Genomic DNA, 21,394 nt, shown 5'->3' with positions numbered 1-21,394 from the left:
GAGGAACAGTGCCCTATCACTGGGAGGAATAGTGCTCCATCAGTGGTGCCACTGGAGGGAATAGTGTTCCATCACTGGTGTCACTGGGAGGAACAGTGCCCTATCACTGGTATCATTGGGAGGAATAGTGCACCATCATTGGTGTCAGAGGGAGGAACAGAGCCCCATCATTGGTGTCAGTGGGAGGAACAGTGCCCCATCATTGGTGTCAGTGGGAGGAACAGTGCCCCATCATTGGTGTCAGTGGGAGGAACAGTGCCCCATCATTGGTGTCAGTGGAAGGAACAGTGCCCCATCATTGGTGTCAGTAGAAGGAACAGTGCCCCATCATTGGTGTCAGTGGGAGGAATAGTGCCCCATCATTGGTGTCAGTGGGAGGAATAGTGCCCCATCATTGATGTCAGTGGGTGGAATAGTGCCCCATCATTGGTGTCAGTGGGAGGAATAGTGCCTCATCATTGGTGTCAGCGGGAGGAATAGTGCCCCATCATTGGTGTCAGTGGGAGGAATAGTGCCTCATCATTGGTGTCAGCGGGAGGAATAGTGCCCCATCATTGGTGTCAGTGGGAGGAATAGTGCCCCATCATAGGTGTCAGTGGGAGGAATAGTGCCCCATCATAGGTGTCAGTGGGAGGAATAGTGCCCCATCATTGGTGTCAGTGGGAGGAATAGTGCCCCATCATTGGTGTCATTGGGAGGAATAGTGTCCCATCATTGGTGTCAGTGGGAGGAATAGTGCCCCATCATTGGTGTCATTGGGAGGAATAGTGCCCCATCATTGGTATCAGTGGGAGGAATAGTGCCCCATCATTGGTGTCAGTGGGAGGAATAGTGTCCCATCATTGGTGTCAGTGGGAGGAATAGTGCCCCATCATTGGGAGGAATAGTGCCCCATCATTGGTATCAGTGGGAGGAACAGTGCCCCATCACTGGTGTCATTGGGAGGAATAGTGCCCCATCATTGGTATCAGTGGGAGGAATAGTGCCCCATCATTGGTGTCAGTGGGAGGAATAGTGCCCCATCATTGGTGTCAGTGGGAGGAATAGTGCCCCATCATAGGTGTCAGTGGGAGGAATAGTGCCCCATCATTGGGAGGAATAGTGCCCCATCATTGGTATCAGTGGGAGGAACGGTGCCCCATCACTGGTGTCATTGGGAGGAATAGTGCCCCGTCATTGGTATCAGTGGGAGGAATAGTGCCCCATCATTGGTGTCAGTGGGAGGAATAGTGCCCCATCATAGGTGTCAGTGGGAGGAATAGTGCCCCATCATTGGTGTCAGTGGGAGGAATAGTGCCCCATCATTGGTGTCATTGGGAGGAATAGTGTCCCACCATTGGTGTCAGTGGGAGGAATAGTGCCCCATCATTGGTGTCAGTGGGAGGAATAGTGCCCCATCATTGGGAGGAATAGTGCCCCATCATTGGTGTCATTGGGAGGAATAGTGCCCCATCATTGGTATCAGTAGGAGGAACAGTGCCCTATCACTGGTGTCATTGGGAGGAATAGTGCCCCATCATTGGTATCAGTGGGAGGAACAGTGCCAAAGGAATAGTGCAGAAGGTATTGCATCATGGTGCAGTAAACATTATCCTCCCAGGCAGTATGGCCAATAACATGGCCCATTCACCTCAGTAGGGCTGTGCCACAACCATGCATGCAGTGCAGGTATGCAGGTTTTGGGGGGCTGAAACAGGCGGTGAGGAGGCCACCTAAGGCCTCTCTCAAATGTCCTCTAAAAAGCAATTCACCACAATTTGCTCTTCATATGTAACCCAGCACCTATAGTACAACACCTACACTAAGTAGTGATCACAAGCAGGTTATACCATGCTCTGTATCCATTGTCAATACACTGATACATTCTAAAACTACAGCTCTTCCTATAGTGGAGCTCCAGACAAGCACTATGTATGAGGCCTGTATGACATGGACTGGTATTTTGGAAGTATTATGTATTAGGCCTTGTGTAGTGTTGTAGGCCTCTACTGTTTGACTGTTTCCATGGCAGCACAGTGAGGAGAAGATGTGGGAGTGATAGGTGTGAGAGGCTCAGCTGTTATTTAGGATCTCGGAATCCAAACTCTTCCGCAGCCAGACCTCGTCATAGCGCCATTACGGGGGCGGAATGACGTAGGGTCAGACCGCCAGTATCGGTGGGGTGGCTCTCTCAGTCCAATACAGGCACAATGAATAGACAAAGCAGAAAAGGAATAGGGCATGTTCACCCCATACGTTGGTATAAATCATCTTATCACAGCACGCTGCAGTGCCAGTGACCTTTGTCATTTTGTGGAACTTCATATAAAGTTAGAAAAAAAAACAAAAACAAGGCGATGTGCTGTAACAGACACCAGTGGTCATGCGTGGTGCAGGTTTGAACCCGCCTGTGGTAGATGGAAATCTATTTTCTTTGCTAAAGTGCTGTGTGTGGTAAATAAGTGATATTCGTTTTTACTTTTTTTCTTCATTGATTGCAGCCTGTGTGGAGGATCTCCTACATCCTGTTTGTAGCCATTTCCTGTCTACATGCAGACACTCCCGCGATGGATTCCTCAGGGTGACTTTCCTGATGGTGACTGTAGCAATTGTGCATACAAAGATGGACGCGGTCCTCCATCTTGCTAAGGACCCTCCATCTTGTAACCCTCTCTCTCTCCTCCAAATCCCCCCTCCCTCTCTGTTGAGGGACATGTGGTCTGTATGATGCAGAGATCACAGGCAGCAAACACATTGGGAGGGAATCATGGTTATAAATCCCAATTAGCCTGCCCCCCCCCCCCCCATGTCTGTGAGACTCTTGCTTGGAAAAGGATCGTAAAACCATAAACCAGTCCTTCGCTGGGCTTCAAAGACATTCCAGATAAGCCATAAAACAGACATCACATTCAAAATCCATTTTCCCCTATGATTTCATATCTTGAAATATGGAAGACTTACAAGGAGACCACACATATATTCAGATCGGTCACTTTAATACAAGTTGCCTGATATATTACACCCCCTAGATGACATCTACAGGAGAGCAGAAAATGATATCTCCTTAACCGTCTCAGCAGGTATGTCATATTTCATATCTAGACGTTCAGCGTTCAGCAGAAGCTTCTGCATATTAATCTACTAGTGGCTAGGCGGCTACATGCCCCGAGGGTAAGTTATGGACCATGATATAAACTGCAAGGGATTTTGGTTCTACCTTGGGTCTCCGCCCCAACACTCTCCCCAAATGAGGCGATTGGTTCCCTGCTTCAAGGAGACACCCTGCTGAGTTGCTAGAAAAGCTGTTATGCTTGGAGCTAAGCTAAGCTGAGTTGAGTTGAAGTTGAAGAAACTCCCTTTTAACATCGGAACTAACTTTGGGAGATAAGACCCTTTTGCTCAGAAAACTTGAAAGCTGCTTAACCCAGGACTTTTGGCAAGTACTTTATCTCTCTAAACTTCTGTTATCTCTTTGCTGTGCTATTGTTCTCTGTATATTTATATATATATTGGCTACATCTTTTTCTGTAAATGTTTTTATGGCACCCTTTTGACCTTTTAGTAATAAATCTTACTTTCTGAAAGTGTTGAACTCTTTAATGCAAACTAAGAATCCCTGCCTCTGAAGAGCACTACTGTGTGTGTTTAAACCTCTATACATCCCTGCCTGCGGTGACAGTGGTATACAGACGATAAATCAAACATCATAGTGTTATTTCTAATTTTGCAGAGTTTCCTCTTTCTCTGTCCAAAAAGATGGTGGTGGCAGTGTGAAAGGTTAATTGCGTAATTAACCTGACCAAGTAACAATCGCTCTCAGGCTGCAGGTACATAGATTGTGGTCCATTAGCTGGAAAATCTCTGTGCAGGGTGCAGCTGGGCGTGGCATTGTTACGAACCTGACAGCACGGTTTTAGATTGGCTAGTCCTTCGGTCACGAGTTTTTGGAGAAGGGCTGGGGTCTGACGCCGCGATCGTCACAGTGACAACAGTGGACCAGGCCAGTATAATGTTATTGAAACAGCGATTTGCTTTCCTCAGTAGCCTGCGGGACAGGGACAACGCAGGAGCACATCTGGGAGACAGGGATAAACGTTGTCACCAGACATTTTTTTTACTGAGAGGTCCCTTTCACCAAATCGGGTTCGGCTGTCTGTTTTTCAGGCAGACCTGATTGTACCATCCATTGTCCTCTATGGAGCGGCAGATGAAAATGGACAGGCAGTCCATTTCCATCCGACCGCCCATAGAGGAAAGCAGGCTGTCATCTGCCTGCTCAATGGAAATCAGCACACTGACACAACACTGAGCAGGCGGATCCGCTGTCACAGTCCACCTGTGTGAAAGGGGCCTTAGGGCTGGGTTACACAATGTGCATTGGACGGTGTTGCACAATACCAATGCATAGACAAGGCATTTCTAAAATGTTTTTATTTATAACAGGTATTTATATAATGACAACAATTTATGAAGTACTTTGCATACTGTACATTCAGTCTCTGCCAGGACAAGGGGTGGTCAGGAGGGGCAGCTGCCCTGGCCACAGTGGGGAGCTGGGGGTTGTGCTAGAAGGGCTGATTTGTACTAGAAGGGTGGATTTCTGTTAGGAAGGGGGATGGGTTGGGGGGGGGGTGTTGTGCTAGTAGGAATGATTGGTGGGATTTGTGCTAGCAGGGGATCTGTGCTGGGAGAGGGGGATTTGGGGTGGAGGGAGGTTTTATGCTCAATAGGGAACTTTGAGGGGCAGATGATTTGTACTAACAAGGGGGGATTTCTGTTAGGAAGGGGGATGGGTTGGGGGGGGGGTGCTAGTAGGAATGATTGGGGGGGATTTGTGCTAGGAGGGGATCTGTGCTGGGAGAGGGGGATTTGGGGTGGAGAGAGGTTTTATGCTCAGTAGGGAACTTGGAGGGGCAGATGATTTGTACTAACAGAGGGGGTTTTCTGTTAGGAAGGGGGATGGGTCGGGGGGAGGGGGTGTGCTAGTAGGAATGATTGGGGGGATTTGTGCTAGGAGGGGATCTGCGCTAGGAGAGGAAGATTTGGAGGTGGAGAGAGGTTTTATGCTCAGAAGAATTCAAGGGGCAGATAATTTGTACTGGGGGAGGGGGGATTTGGGGAGGGAGAGGATATGAGCTGGGAGGAAGGATATGTACTGGAAGGGGGGGGGGCTTGTTTGGGGAGAATGTTTGGTCTGCAAAAGAGAATTTATGCTTGTGGGTATGTGGAAAGAGTAGTGCTTGATCTTTTGGGGGGGGGGGGGTGGAGCGGAAGTGGCTGACGCATAATGGCACTTTTTTTTTTTTGGGGGGGGGGGCGCCATTCGGCATTTTCACCCTGCGAGCTAGATGATCTTGTCCTGGCACTGGTCTCTGCCCCCAAGTGTGGGAGAAAATTGGAGAACTTGGAGGAAACCCACACAAGCACACAAGGAGAATTTACATCCCACTATTTATCGCTTTTTTTCCCCCCTTTACTTTACTGAAAAGTCACAAAATGACATTTCATTCCTGGTTGGGACTTGAACAAAGGACCCCAGCGCTGCAAAGTAGGAGAGCTAACCAGTAAGCCCCTGAGCTGCCCCGTGTCCTATTGTTTCAGTTCACACCAACCTGCTTTGATGGTGTACGCCAAAAAAAATGGAGGACGGAATGCATTTTTATGGAGCAGAGTACAGAATGCACAGTGATGTATAAAGTTGAAGGAAGGGTCTTTCTTGACATTTCAATAAAGTGAAAAAAAGATAAATGGTGCAACGCTTTTAGGGCTTTTTTTTTTTTTAAAGCTCAAAAAACGTTGGGAAAAAAGTATGGATACAAAAACGCTGTTAATAGCGTTTTTTTTTTAGGAGCATTTTAGGAGTGTTTAGTGTTTTGTTCTGTTGGACAAACACTCCAAAAAACTCTACAAAAACAATTTTTTTTCTGCTCCTTGACGTCGAAGCTCAAAAAATGCTAACAGCCTAAAGCAGTAATCATGGACACATAGGATAACAGTATTTAGCTTCTAGGAGCTTAAAAAAATGCTAGTGTGAATGGAGCCTTACAATACACCACCCCTACACAACACACAGCAGCAGGCACGTGTTATGCAGATTATTATTATTATTATACAGTATTTATAAAGCGCCAATAGTTCGCTCAGCGCTGTACATTACAAAGGGAGACAATACATGAGACAGAACAATACCAATACAATGCAAAACATGAGGGGATCGAGGACCCTGCTCTTTCGAGCTTACAATCTAGGAGGGAGGGGATGGTGGTACAGGAGGAGATAGCTGTGGGGGATGGAGTGGTAGGAAGAGTGGAGGAGCTCGGCAAGTTAGCAGGGGGTAGGGTAGGCTTCCCTGAAGAGGTGGGTTTTCAGGGTGCGCCTAAAGGAGAGGAGAGTAGGTGATAATCTGATGGGTTGGGGCAGGGAGTTCCAGAGGATGGGTGACACCCTGGAGAAGTCCTGGAGGCAGGCATGGGAGGAGGAGACCAGGGAACTAGAGAGAAGGAGGTCTTGTGAGGAGCGGAGTGTGCGTGCTGGGCGGTACTTGGATATTAGGTCAGTGATGTAGTTTGGGGCAGTATGGTGGACAGCTTTGTACGTCAGTGTTAGGATTTTGAATTTGATCCGTTGCGCAATCGGAAGCCAGTGGAGGGATTGGCAGAGGGGGGTGGCGGAGATGGAGCGGTTGGAAAGGTGAATGAGTCTGGCAGCCGTATTCAGGGTGGACTGAAGCGGGGATAGCCAGCGGCGAGGCAGGCCAGTGAGGAGGGAGTTGCAGTAGTCAAGTCGTGATATGATGAGGGAGAGGATTAGCTGTTACTGGTTTCTGGGGTTAGGAACGTGCGGATTTTGGCGATGTTGCGGAGGTGGAGTCTGCATGAGTTTGTTAAAGATTGAGCATACAGATCATAAGGCACAGTCACTGGTGTCAATACGCCAACAAAAATATTTTAAATTAATTTTGAAAGGACATGACTATGTGAACACTTGGAGATTTTAGTGACTAGGTTTACTTGGTTCACACCAGTGCGACTTCAGGTGCGACATGCGATTTACAAACTGCACCTGAAGTCACATCTAATATATTTCTATGGCACTGTTTTAATCAGTGCGATTTGATGTAGCGCAATTTCTAAAATAGTTCCTGCGCTACTTTTTTTCTGACTTTAGGAGGGACTCGCAAGGACTTCAGTTAAATGAAGTTACAAGCCGCAGTGAAATCGGAGGTACAAATCGCTCTGATCTGTGGCTTTGAATTCGCGCTACTTCAAGTGAAGTAGTGCGATTTCAAAGTTGCATTCAGTGTGAACCAGGGCTGATTTGGATGAAGGGACGGGGTTAAGCTTGAGACAAAGTGATTGAACTCTCTTCCATATTGGGATATGTAAAGTGCTGAGTGGTGGGTATAGAGGGTGCCTTTTGTGGATAATTGCTAAGCCCCTTTTCCATATATAGAAGTCCAGGGGTAAAATAGGTATTGAACACGTCACCATTTTTCTCAGTAAATATATTTCTAAAGTTGTGTAATAAAATGGAATGACACAGGGAAAAAGTATTGAACACATGAAGAAAGGGAGGTGCAAAAATGCATGGAAAGCCAAGACACCAGCTGAAATCTATCAGTAATTAGAAAGCAAGCCTGCCCCTTGTCAGTGCAAATTCATATCAGCTGGTTCAGTCTCAACTGATGGCCTATAAAAAGATGTCTCATTACCAAGGTGTCACACAAGAAACATCTCATGATGGGTTAAAGCAAAGCGCTCTCTCAAGATCTTCACAACCTTATTGTTGCAAAATATACTGATGGCATTGGTTACAAAAGGATTTCTAAGCTTCTGAATGTTCAAGTGAAAGAACTGTGAAAGTGGAAAGAACATAATTTCACCATAAACCGGCCACAATCAGTTGCTCCTCACAAGATTTCTGACAGCGGAGTGAAAAGAATTATCAGAAGAGTTGTCCAAAAGCCAAGGACCACTTGTGGGGAGCTTCAGAAAGACCTGGAATTAGGAGGTACAATTGTTTCAAAGAAAACAATAAGTAATGCACTCAACTGCCATGGCCTGTATGCACGCTCACCACGCAAGACTCCATTACTGAAGAAAAAGCATGTTGAAGCACGTTTAAAGTTTGCTGCACAACATTTAGACAAGCCTGTGAAATATTGGGAGAATATAGCCTGGTTAGATGAGACCAAAATTTAACTCTTTGGATGTCATAGTGCACACCATGTTTGGAGATCAAATGCACATTACCCCAAAAACACCATACCAACTGTGAAGCATGGAGGTGGGAATATCATGGTGTGGGGCTGTTTTTCCGCAAATGATACTGGTAAACTTCATGTCATTGAAGGAAGCATGAATGGAAAAATGTACCAAGACATTCTTGATAAAAATCTGCTGCCATCTACCAGGATGATGAAGATGAAACAAGGGTGGACATTTTAACAAGACAATGATCCCAAACACAAAGCCAAGGAAACTCTTAATTGGTTTCAAAGGAAGAAAATTAAGCGGAGTTCCACCTGAAAAAAAACTGTAGCTGCTGACTTTTAAAATACAGACACTTACCTGTCCCTCGGTCCAGCGGTGTCCTCACCACAGCTGGTTTCACTGGCCGTCTTTTCTCCCTGGTGCCGGCATCTTCAGTGTAGGCACCCGGCTGTGACAGCTTGCGGCTTCACAGCCGGGTGCCCACTGCGCATGAAGCGCTGCGCTTTCTGAATGGCCCCCTAGTCTTCTGGGACCTGTCACGTGTCCCAGAAGACCACGGGGAGGGAGGGGCGAAGACGCTTCCGTTCGCCTAGGTGATCACAGTGGCTAATTTGACAGGTACCCGCTCGCCTAAAGTGACAATCCATAATGGGGAGCGGGGGACAAAGGTTTAAAGCGGAACTTCCCCTTTTGGGTAGAGCTCCGCTTTAAGGTGAGTAGCGCTACATCAAGTTTACTATATGAACCACTGATGTATTTATATATGGAGATCATATCCCCCTTATGTATTATACATGGAGATCATATCCCCCTTATGTATTATACATGGAGATCATATCCCCCTTATGTATTATACATGGAGATCATATCCCCCTTATGTATTATACATGGAGATCATATCCCCCCTTATGTATTATACATGGAGATCATATCCCCTTATGTATTATACATGGTGATCATATCCCCCCTTATGTATTATACATGGAGATCATATCCCCCCTTATGTATTATACATTGAGATCATATCCCCCCTTATGTATTATACATGGTGATCATATCCCCCCCTTATGTATTATACATGGAGATCATATCCCCCTTTATGTATTATACATGGTGATCATATCCCCCATTATGTATTATACGTGTTGATCATATCCCCCCCTTATGTATTATACATGGAGATCATATCCCCCTTTATGTATTATACATGGTGATCATATCCCCCCCTTATGTATTATACATGGAGATCATATCCCCCTTTATGTATTATACATGGTGATCATATCCCCCATTATGTATTATACATGGAGATCATATCCCCCCCTATGTATTATACGTGTTGATCATATCCCCCCCTTATGTATTATACATGGAGATCATATCCCCCCTTATGTATTATACATGGAGATCATATCCCCCCTTATGTATTATACATGGAGATCATATCCCCCCTTATGTATTATACATGGAGATCATATCCCCCCTTATGTACTATACATGGTGATCATATCCCCCCTTATGTATTATACATGGTGATTATATCCCCCCCTTATGTATTATACATGGAGATCATATCCCCCCTTATGTATTACACATGGAGATCATGTCCCCCCTTATGTATTATACATGGAGATCATATCCCCCCTTATGTATTATATATGGTGATCATATCCCCCCTTATGTATTATACATGGAGATCATATCCCCCCCTTATGTATTATACATGGTGATCATATCCCCCCTTATGTATTATACATGGTGATTATATCCCCCCTTATGTATTATACATGGAGATCATATCCCCCCTTATGTATTACACATGGAGATCATGTCCCCCCTTATGTATTATACATGGAGATCATATCCCCCCTTATGTATTATATATGGTGATCATATCCCCCCTTATGTATTATACATGGAGATCATATCCCCCCCTTATGTATTATACATGGTGATCATATCCCCCCTTATTTATTATACATGGTGGTTATATCCCCCCCGTTATGTATTATACACGGTGATCATATCCCCCCTTATGTATTATACATGGTAATCATAATCCCCCTTATGTATTATACATGGTGATCATATCCCCCCTTATGTATTATACATGGAGATCATATCCCCCTTTATGTATTATACATGGAGATCATATCCCCCCCTATGTATTATACGTGTTGATCATATCCCCCCCTTATGTATTATACATGGAGATCATATCCCCCCTTATGTATTATACATGGAGATCATATCCCCCATTATGTATTATACATGGAGATCATATCCCCCTTATGTATTATACATGGAGATCATATCCCCCCTTATGTATTATACATGGAGATCATATCCCCCCTTATGTATTATACATGGTGATCATATCCCCCCTTATGTATTATACATGGTGATCATATCCCCCCTTATGTATTATACATGGAGATCATATCCCCCCTTATGTATTATACATGGAGATCATATCCCCCCTTATGTATTATATATGGTGATCATATCCCCCCTTATGTATTATACATGGAGATCATATCCCCCCCTTATGTATTATACATGGTGATCATATCCCCCCTTATGTATTATACATGGTGATTATATCCCCCCTTATGTATTATACATGGAGATCATATCCCCCCTTATGTATTACACATGGAGATCATGTCCCCCCTTATGTATTATACATGGAGATCATATCCCCCCTTATGTATTATACATGGAGATCATATCCCCCCCTTATGTATTATATATGGTGATCATATCCCCCCTTATGTATTATACATGGAGATCATATCCCCCCCTTATGTATTATACATGGCGATCATATCCCCCCTTATTTATTATACATGGTGGTTATATCCCCCCCGTTATGTATTATACACGGTGATCATATCCCCCCTTATGTATTATACATGGTAATCATAATCCCCCTTATGTATTATACATGGTGATCATATCCCCCCTTATGTATTATACATGGAGATCATATCCCCCCTTATGTATTATACATGGAGATCATATCCCCCCTTCTGTATTATACATGGAGATCATATCCCCCCTTATGTATTATACATGGTGATCATATCCCCCCTTATGTATTATACATGGTGATCATATCCCCCCTTATGTATTATACATGGTGATCATATCCCCCCTTATGTATTATACATGGAGATCATATCCCCCCTTAATCTCCTCTTCTCAAGAGAGAATAAATTCAGTTCCTCTAATCTTTCCTCATAGCTGAGCTCCTCCATGCCTCTTATCAGTTTGGTTGCCCTTCTCTGTACTTTCTCCAGGTCCCCAATGTTCTTTTTGTGAATTGGTGCCCAAAACCGAACTGCATATTCCAGATGAGGTCTTACTAATGATGTGTACCGGGGGAAATGATATCTCTCTCTCTGGAGTCTATACCTCTTTTAATACAATAGAGGATTTTGCTCGCTTTAGAACCCGCAGCTTGGCATTGCATGCCATTATTAACCATTTCGCGCTGGCGCCTTCTGGCCGTTTAAGAGTTTCAGAAGCCAGGAGGCGGGCAGGGTTTCATTGTCATGTGACCTCCGTGACACACCATCACATGATCGGGAAAGGAGATCGGGACCTTTCCGTGAGTACTGGACATGTGTGCTGGGAGCACGCAGGGCGCGCGCTCTCAGCACATATGTTCTTTTTTATTAGAACGCAAATGTGCGGCCGCTTGGCGTCTAGGCCCAGACGTCGGGAGGCCGCACATTTGCGTTTGGCCGGCATGAAGAGGTTAAGTTTGTGATCTACCAGAACCCCCAGATCCTTCTCCACCATTGATTCCCCCAGTTCTACCCCCCCCCCCCAGTATGTATGATGCATGCATATTCTTAGCCCCCAAGTGCAGAACCTTACATTTATCAACATTAAACCTCATTTGCCACATAGTTGCCCAATTACACAGAGCATTGAGGTCGTCTTGTAAGTTGGAGACATTCTGTAAGGACGTTATTCCACCCTTATGCTTCATTCATACTGGATTTTAGTATCAACTGCTGAAAGAATCCAGCGGATTCCTGTGGCTGGATTCACAGGTGGATGCACATAACTATACAGAACAATGACAGGCTGACAACTGGCTGGTTTCCAAGGGTGATCATCTGCCCCTACCACGGTTTATCTTTAGCTGTGCCATTACATGTGAACACTCGAGGACAGTTGGGGCCACTGGCAGCCCGTCATTGCTCTGTGCAGGTCGCAACTATTTGGATCCACGTATAAAACCAATTACAGGAATACCCTGGATTCTCCCTACAACTGGCACTAAAAACCCATGTGAATGAGACCTTAAATTAAAGCAGAACTAAACCTGGTTTCCCAAAACTAGTGTGAATGATTAACGTCACAGTTGCTTGTGCTCTTAACTGAACTATCAAGCCATCAACAGAGGTGTCCAAATTGATCACATGTGCAGCACCATGGCAACTACAAATCAAACAGGAAAAGAAGGCAGCCTCCTTGGCCGTTAAAGATTGAAGGCTTTAGGTCTGCTTTAGAGAATACAGGGATGTCAGCTCCCCTTCTGCAGCCTGGTGATGAAGAAGAAACAACACGCTGAAGAGTCATCATTTCCACTCGCTCTGATCTCTCCTTCTGTCAGCATGTTTGCCAATCAGCATAGCTGCATGCTACTGAGTCTGACTGGCTCTTAGAGCTACTGAAAGAGCTAAAGATTCGCTCCAGGTGAGTGTCGAATCTGCATAACCCCTCCACAGACACGCATGTGCTGGCCCGATCCGTGATCATAGATGCAATGGAAAAACAGAATGGTTGGCTGCAGTTACTGCTCCTCTGTCCTGTCTTGGAGTTGTCATGTTCTTATCATATTGCATGTAAAGGATTCCAATAAGGGATTTCATCCACCACATTGCTGTTTGTGCGGCAAACCATTCTGTTTTTCCATTGGCTCTTAGAGCTGCCCCTCCCTCTCCAGGTCTGAGTGCTGCTGTACAGGAGAAGACAGGAAGGAAGCATAACATAGTTATGATAATTGTATGTAAAATAGGTTTTATTATTTTCAAAGGATCAACAAACTGCATTAAGGCATGTTTTATCTATCATCAGCCTGGAGTTCACATTTATCAGGCTGGAATTCTGAGAATGTCATTCCATGATGGCTGACCTAACTTCTATCTCTATTGCTAATAAAAAATCTATGCAGTAGTGTGTTTCTTTATTACAATTAAACCAACATTGTATACATTCCAAGCTATAATAAACTCCATGTAAAAGACAAGAAAAGTCCAAAGTCACACCAATGTCGGTAAATAATCTCAGGAATTGTCAGTGTGTGCATAGTCCATGGCAGAGGACCATATCTGTACAGGAAAATATAAAGGGCCAGTGCTGTCCCTGGTAATAAAAGGACTCCGGCACACAAAGTTCCAGATAAGAAAAAGATGCAGCAATGGTAAAGTCTTTCTCTGGCCCAGTCTAGGAGTCTGTCAGTAACACATCTGGGATCAGATGTCATACTATAAAAAAAAAAAAAATTTAAAATGGATGTTTGGGGAGATACAGCAAGCAGGGAGGTTTTTATTTGCAGAAGAGACAATCTCAGTGGCAGGATGACGGCCTTCACATGAAAGACATCATCCTCTGCCAGCCAATGAACAGGCCTTAAAACCAGCACTCAGAAGAAGATGGTGGTGCAGGACTGTTGGAAAGGTGAGTATTCAGCGTTCTGTTTAATTCGTACTGGCAGGTAAGGTGAAAGAATATCAGTTCTAAGATACAAGAAAATCAGGCAAACGATTGTCTGGTTTTCCTCGATGTTTCACAGCAAATCAAACCAGAGGATGATACTAACTGTATGAAAATCCTTGAAGGACAAAGGCTTTTTATTGTTTGATGTAGAAACGTTGTAGGGTAGATTATTGTTGTTTATTAATTATGTGCAGTCTATTATACCCAATTTGTCTTATACAAAAACAGTCCACATTAAATGAAAATCGCTAGTTGGGCAGCACAGTGGCTAAATGGTTAGCACTTCCACCTGGCAGTACTAGGGTTGTTGGTTCGAATCCCAACCATGGCACCACCGTGCAGCAAATCAAACCAGAGGATGGTACTAACTGTTTGAAAATTCTCGAAGGACAAAGGCTTTTTATTGTTTGATGTAGAAATGTTGTAGAGTAGATTATTGTTGTTTATTGATCACGTGCAGTCTTTTGTACCCAATTTTTCTTATACAAAAACAGTCCACATTAAATGAAAAACACTAGTTGGGCAGCACAGTGGCTAAATGGTTAGCACTTCTACCTCGCAGTACTAGGGTCGTTGGTTCAAATCCCAACCACAGCACCACCTGCCTGGAGTTTGCATGCTCTCCCTGTGCCTGCGTGGGTTTCCTCAGGGTACTCCGGTTTCCTCCCACACTCCAAAGACATGCTGGTAGGTGAATTTGGATCCTGTCTAAAATTGGCCCTAGTAACCTTTACGTCTTGATGGTAATGGCACTCTCTGTGTGTATCCTTATTGCGATTGTTAGTCAAATGTTTTTGCGTGCCTATCAGTGTTGTGATTGTGATTCTATATATCGTCCCACCATGTAGGTGGACCCCCTTTTTTTGCCATCCTGTTTTATGCTATTATATGTCTGATTCTCAATAAAAAATATTGAAATATAAAATTGTCCCTAGTATGTGTATGTATGAATGTGAGTTAGGGACCTTAGATTGTACGTCCCTTGAGGGTTAGGGACTGATGTGAATGTACAATATACCGTATTTGCCGGCGTATAAGACGACTGGGCGTATAAGACGACCCCCCTACTTTTCCTGCTAAAATGTAGTGTTTGGGCTATACTCGCCGTATAAGACTACCCCTCTTCCAATGCACACCAGTGGGAGGAGTAGTGCCCCATCATTGATGTCAGTGGGAGGAATAGTGCCCCATCATTGGTATTAGTGGCAGGAATAGTGCCCCATCATTGGCATTAGTGGCAGGAATAGTGCCTTATCATTAGTATCAGTGGAGGAATAGTGCTCCATCATTGGTGTCAGTGGGAGGAACAGTGCCCTATCATTGGTGTCAGTGGGAGGAATAGTGCCCCATCATTGGTATCAGTGGGAGGAATAGTGCCCCATCATTGGTATCAGTGGCAGGAATGGTGCCCCATCATTGGTATCAGTGGCAGGAATGGTGCCCCATCATTGGTATCAGTGGCAGGAATAGTGCCCCATCATTGGTGTCAGTGGGAGGAATGGTGTCCCATCATTGATGTCAGTGGGAGGAATGGTGTCCCATCATTGGTGTCAGTGAGGGGTGGAATAGTGCCCCATCATTGGTGTCAGTGGGGGGTGGAATAGTGCCCCATCGTTGGTGTCAGTGGGGGGGGAATAGTGCCCCATCATTGGTGTCAGTGGGGGGGAGGAATAGTGCCCCATCGTTGGTGTCAGTGGGAGGAATAGTGCACCATCATTGGTATCAGTGACACCAATGATGGGGCACTATTCCTCCCACTGAGACTTGCTGACCCTGTTCTCGTATGGTGCTCCTGCAGCCAGCATATGTGGTTGCAGCAGCACCTCTACACAGAACACTTACCTGCTGCTCCGGCACTCAATTTTCGCGGGGCCGCTCGGCTCCGCCCCCTCGCTGGTGATTGGCCGCCTGTGTGCCTTTCCTGAGCTACAGTTCTGGCGGCCAATCACCGGTGAGGAGGCGGAGCCGAGCAGCCGCACGAACATCCAGTGGCCGAACTGAAGGAGACGCCGCGCTTCCTGGACCGGATCGTCGTGGGACTGGATCCAGGTAAGAGACATCAGCCCCTGCAAACCCCTGTACTTAATGCCGCAGCCCCCCTAAACATGTGTACCGGCGTATAAGACGACCCCCGACTTTTGAGAAGATTTTCAAGGGTCAAAAAGTCGTCTTATACGCCGGCAAATACGGTATATGTAAAGTGCTCCATAAATTGATGGAGCTATATAAGTACCTGAAGTAAATAAATAAATAATAGTTCTGTTCACGAACGAGAAAAATTTGGGAGTTTTTCCCTTCAGAAATTTTCATTTGGAAAGTCTGAATCGAATGTCGAAAATTGTATACACACTATGCGAAAATCGAATGATCAGTCCTTGTACGGGATTTTTCTTCCAGTTTTCTCATAGCGTATATCTCACTTAAGTTCACAAGGATAACACATCAGGATAAAGATCCTTATTTTCAAAAAAGTGAGATATTTTTAGCTGAGTTCAGTGAGGTTTGTATGGCTAAAAATAAAGATCCCTTTCCTAGTGTTAACAATTCTGAATTAAGTCCTATGATACGAAAAGCCAACTACGGTCACTAAAAGTCTGCACCAGGGCCCAATAACAGTACTGAGTTTGCAGCAGTGCCAACAAGTGCACCAGCAGGCTTGGTAAGGGTTGATCAGGCACATATTGGCTGCTGTTTTACATAACAAGGCTACATTTTACCCCGTCCTGCTCTCTTCTCACTTAATGCATTGCTTGAATCCAGCCTCTCTCAACCTTTATACTCCACAGGAACCCTTGAAGTAATTTTCAGCTGTCAGGTAACCCTCGTTAAAACTAAATCAAGGGATCAAGGGTCAGTAGGAAGATGCCCATCTTACATTGTAGTCAGAATGCCACCCTTACATATAGCTAAAAAGGATCATTGGTATAATGCCTCTGATGTTACCAAGTGGTGTTGGCCCTGGAACTAGGCAGGCATCATCAAATGGAAGGTCAATCAATCACAACTCAAGGAACCCCTAACAACCTCTAGAGCAGTGGTTCTCAACCTTCCTAATGCCGTGACCCTTTAATACAGTTCCTCATGTTGTGGTGACCCCCAACCATAAAATTATTTACCAAGTAATTATAATTCATGAAGTGTTGTTTTACCTCCAATACTGCTACTTTCAACACAATAGCTCCTTTTAACAGAGTAGCTGCTTTCAACACAGCAGCTGCTTTCTACACAGTAGCTGCTCTTTACACATCGGAAATATGTGTTTTCTGATGGTCTTAGGGGACCCCTGTGAAAGGGTCGTTCGACCCCCAAAGGGGTCGCGACCCACAGGTTGAGAACCACTGCTCTAGAGGAACCTTGGTTGAGAATGGCTGCTTTAATCCTTAGCATGTTTATGCAAACTGTGTTAAAGCAATCCATTCACTCTAAAAAGGTTTCTAACATAACGCATCATTGCGCATAAAGCATTCACATCAATATGTTGTAGTGCAGGTGTGTTTGTTATTACTGTATACATGCATTGGGGTGAAGGACAAGCACACATGTTGCTTGTTACCGTATGTTGTAGTAACACACATAAAAGCTCAGGTTTTTATGAACGTTAACACAAAGGTGCTGAGCCAAGCTCACTGAAGACTACAGTAACAGTAAGTCCTCTCTCACTGCACTAGGTAAGCATATATTGAAAATTATTTACCAAAAAGGACAATTGTTGTGTTGACCAAGTAAATGCTAAATGTATAACTTTGAAGCAGGCAGAATTGATGGACCACTTGGTATTTTTTCTGTTATCACTCTATCGTGTTTCTTAATTTTTTGGGCAATGAAATTAACTTGACCTACAGCCTAAACCATTTGAATAGGAATAGTTTAACTGGGCGTCTTTGAGCACAGGGAGTAGCAGTATTCACCCCAAAGTAAAATACCATTTAAGACAGCAATAAACATCGCTCTTAATGACTACTTACTGTTGCTGGACTTCAAGTCTCTGTGGATGATAGGTACGATTGCTTCGTCGTGGAGATACTTCATGCCTCGAGCAATCTGCACTGCCCAGTTGACCAATACATGAGCTGGAACCTTTTTTCCTGCCAAAGCCCGGTGTAATGGTCCCCCTCGGGCATACTCCATGACTAGGCATAGATGAGGGGGTGTCAAGCACACTCCTTTCAAAGCTATAATGTTGGGGTGTCGTAGCATGCAAAACAGCTTGGCCTCTTGCCTGACATTTTCAGCTGTGACATTGATGTCTTCATCAGGGTCGTGACGTACCGCTTTTACTGCCACCTCCTCTTCTCTCCATATTCCCTTGTAGACCTTCCCAAAACCCCCTACACCAATGATCTCCTCGAATTCCAGCTCTTCAAATTTTATTTGAAGTGGGTGTGGGAAGTCCGTTGGGGCATTTCTCAAAGTGGTATACTTAAGATCACTGACCACATAGTTACTGGGAAATATGCCCACTTTGTCTCTAACCTTTCCTGTCCACCAACCCTCATCTCCAGAGACTGTAGAGTCCTTGGAGAGGATCTCCACCAGGTCCCCTTTCCGCAACGTCAATTCCTCTTCTGCTGTGGCCTCGTAGTCAAAAACGGCTGTCCACAAAGGGTTGGACACCCCGTAACTCTGTACCTCATGCCACATCCCATTTTCTTTTGGGTCTGAAGGGTTTTGCCACAACATAGGCTCAGGTTTTGGAAGGCCATCCATACCTGCTTTTCAAGGTAGGATACTAGTTCACTTCATGGTAATCCCAAGCATAGACAAGAACCATGTATCCATCATAAAAACATTTAAAGACGTCCAAGACCAGAAGTCCATAAAATGGTTCCCGAATAATCCATGAATCGTCTCCATCGGTCATTTTACCATCCGCTGTCAAACAGAGACATTCTGCTTAGCAAATTAGTTTCATAGTTGAGAAAGACCAGGTCACGTTGTCCAAACTTTTTAGGTGCGTCAGCGTAGAAAGAGAACTTTAAAAAAAGGTGGCTCAAACTGTCTATAAATCCTGGAGCAGCAAGCCTTGAGCTTCAAACAGAAACTGTAAGGGATTAAGAAAATCATAAAGTAAATCCTCAGCACAACTGTCAGAGACAACTCCAAATGAACAGATGAACACTTTTTTTGTGTGTGTCCACACTCAAGTCACACAGAGTGTTTGTGTTTACCTGTATGTTTTTCGGTACACAGCATCTTCAATTGTGACATCAACCTTGGGAAAGAGTTAACTCCATGTCTTTGTTTATTTGATCTAAAGAAATACGATGCTAGTGTGACACTGGCAGGTCTACCTGTCACACAGCTTTGAGTTAAGGATTAAGGTTACATTTGTGACATACCGAACATACACAGATCTTCAGGATGTCTCAAATATTACTATATAGATATACAGAACTACAAGTCCTCCTGGAGTGTAGGTAAAAAGTCAAAAACAGGATCAGCCAGAACATGGAAAAGCTTCTAACTAATCATTAACAAGAGTGGATTATTCAGAACATTGAAGAACTTATAAGTAATCATCATTAACAAGACTGGATCATGCCGGATATGAAAGAACTAACCATCATTTAACAAAACCGAATCAGCCATAAAATGGAAGAACCTCTAACTATCATTAACAAGACTGGATCAGCCAGAAGGACTTCTAACTAACCATCATCAACAAGATCGAGTCAGATAGAACATGGCACAACCTCTAAATAACCATCATTAAAGACCAGATCAGCCAGAACAAGGAAGAACTTCTAACTAACCATTATTAACAAGCCCGGATCTGTCAGAACAAGAAAGGACTTCTAACTAACCATCATTAACGAGACTGGTTCAGTTAGAACATGGAAGAATTTCAAACTAACCATCATTAACAAGCCCGGATCAGCCAGAACTTGGAAGAACCTCTAACTAACCATCATTAACGAGACTGGTTCAGTTAGAACATGGAAGAATTTCAAACTAACCATCATTAACAAGCCCAGATCAGCCAGAACTTGGAAGAACCTCTAACTAACCATCATTAACGAGACTGGTTCAGTTAGAACATGGAAGAAGTTCAAACTAACCATCATTAACAAGCCCAGATCAGCCAGAACTTGGAAGAACCTCTAACTAACCATCATTAACAAGACTGGTTCAGTTAGAACATGGAAGAATTTCAAACTAACCATCATTAACAAGCCCGGATCAGCCAGAATTTAGAAGAACCTCTAACAATCATTAACAAGACTAAACCAGCCAGAACATGGAAGAACATCTAACTAATCATCATTCAGATCATCCAGAACATGGAAGAAATTCTAACCATCATTACCTAGAGTGGATCAACCAAAACACGGAAAAACGTCTAACCAACCATCATTAACAAGAACGGGTCAACTAGAACATGGCAGAACCTTTAGCTAATCACCATAATCAAGACCAGATTAGCCAGAACATGGAAGAACTTCTAACTAATCATCAACAAGACTGGATCAGCCAGAACATGGAAGAACTTCTAACTAACCATCATTAACCAGCAGGATCATTCGGGGCTGGTTCCGGTATCTAATAGAAATGTTCTAACTGGACGGTTTTAGCACGACCAGATCTGACAGCTTGTACATCTAATAAACATATCTGCTGACTGGATATTATCAGGACAGTACTGCTTCATACCTTTAACACTCAGAGATCTGCTGGCTAGATATTATTGATCTGGCTTTTCAGAGATCTCCAGAGTAGATATTATTACCCAGACAGGATCTGGGATGGATATTGTATCTAATATAGAGAGATAGCCTCTGGACTGTCCTATTATAACCAAGACAAAATAAGATAGTGCAGGTTTCTGTAGCCAATACAGACAGATCTCCAGTGAGATAGTATGATTAGATTACAATACGAATACAGAAGACTTTCATTCCTGCTCTTTACTATAAATAAAAGGTAACATTAATATACAGGATTGTGATGAATGCTCACCTGCTAGGTCCATTCTGAGAGCCTTGCACCCAGCCTACAGAGAGATGCAGCATGGAAGGATCAGCAACAGCAGCCGGTATCTTTCCTGTGAAAACATCATTACAGTTATCATCTGCACCCATCATGGTGTGCCCCCCCTCCAAGACAAGGTGCAGATGGGAGACATCCCACCCATCACCTGCAGGAATTCAGCCCCTTTTCCCAGGGTAATGGTTTCCATTCACCTTACACAGGCTGTCAGCTGTTCCAGGCAGAAGAGATACACAGCCACCCCCCTCACCTCCCTGCCTCTGCCGCACTGCATTGTGGGAGTTGTAGTTTTGTCTGTGCTGCAACCAGACAATTGCACATTGTGACCAGCAGGCTGTGCCACACGCTCTCTGTGAGCCCAGGAAGCATTAAAAAAAAACCCAGCACTGTCAATGTGACATGTCAGTTCATTTCCCAACGTATTGTCATTTGTTCTACAACGCAATATCCTGGGCGTCCCTGCAATCAGTCATTATTAT

The 21,394-nt window shown here is 44.3% G+C and overlaps 1 protein-coding gene across 2 annotated transcripts in view; it reads right to left on the bottom strand.

The window, feature by feature from the left end:
* Positions 1-21,191, bottom strand: part of MAP3K10 (mitogen-activated protein kinase kinase kinase 10) — an 87,345-nt gene extending 66,154 nt beyond the window's left edge. Inside the window, exons 1-3 of one of the 2 annotated variants that reach the window (XM_089659111.1) lie at positions 21,110-21,191; positions 20,886-20,970; positions 17,894-18,969 (exon numbers count right to left, since the gene is read on the bottom strand). In XM_089659111.1, the coding sequence (XP_089515237.1) occupies positions 17,894-18,635 (742 nt within the window). In that variant the 5' untranslated portion in view covers positions 18,636-18,969; positions 20,886-20,970; positions 21,110-21,191. Of the gene's footprint in view, positions 1-17,893; positions 18,970-20,885; positions 20,971-21,063; positions 21,083-21,109 lie in introns of those variants that run through there. The other variant, XM_089659112.1, reaches the window with a different exon arrangement.
* Between the last annotated feature and the right edge of the window lie 203 nt (positions 21,192-21,394).

Source organism: Staurois parvus, unplaced genomic scaffold, assembly GCF_062004578.1.
Source record: "Staurois parvus isolate SC_StPar_1 unplaced genomic scaffold, SC_StPar_1.0 ptg001133l, whole genome shotgun sequence".
Lineage (NCBI taxonomy): Eukaryota > Metazoa > Chordata > Amphibia > Anura > Ranidae > Staurois > Staurois parvus.
Note: the sequence above shows the minus strand (reverse complement) of the source record. Positions and strands in the feature narration are given on the sequence as shown.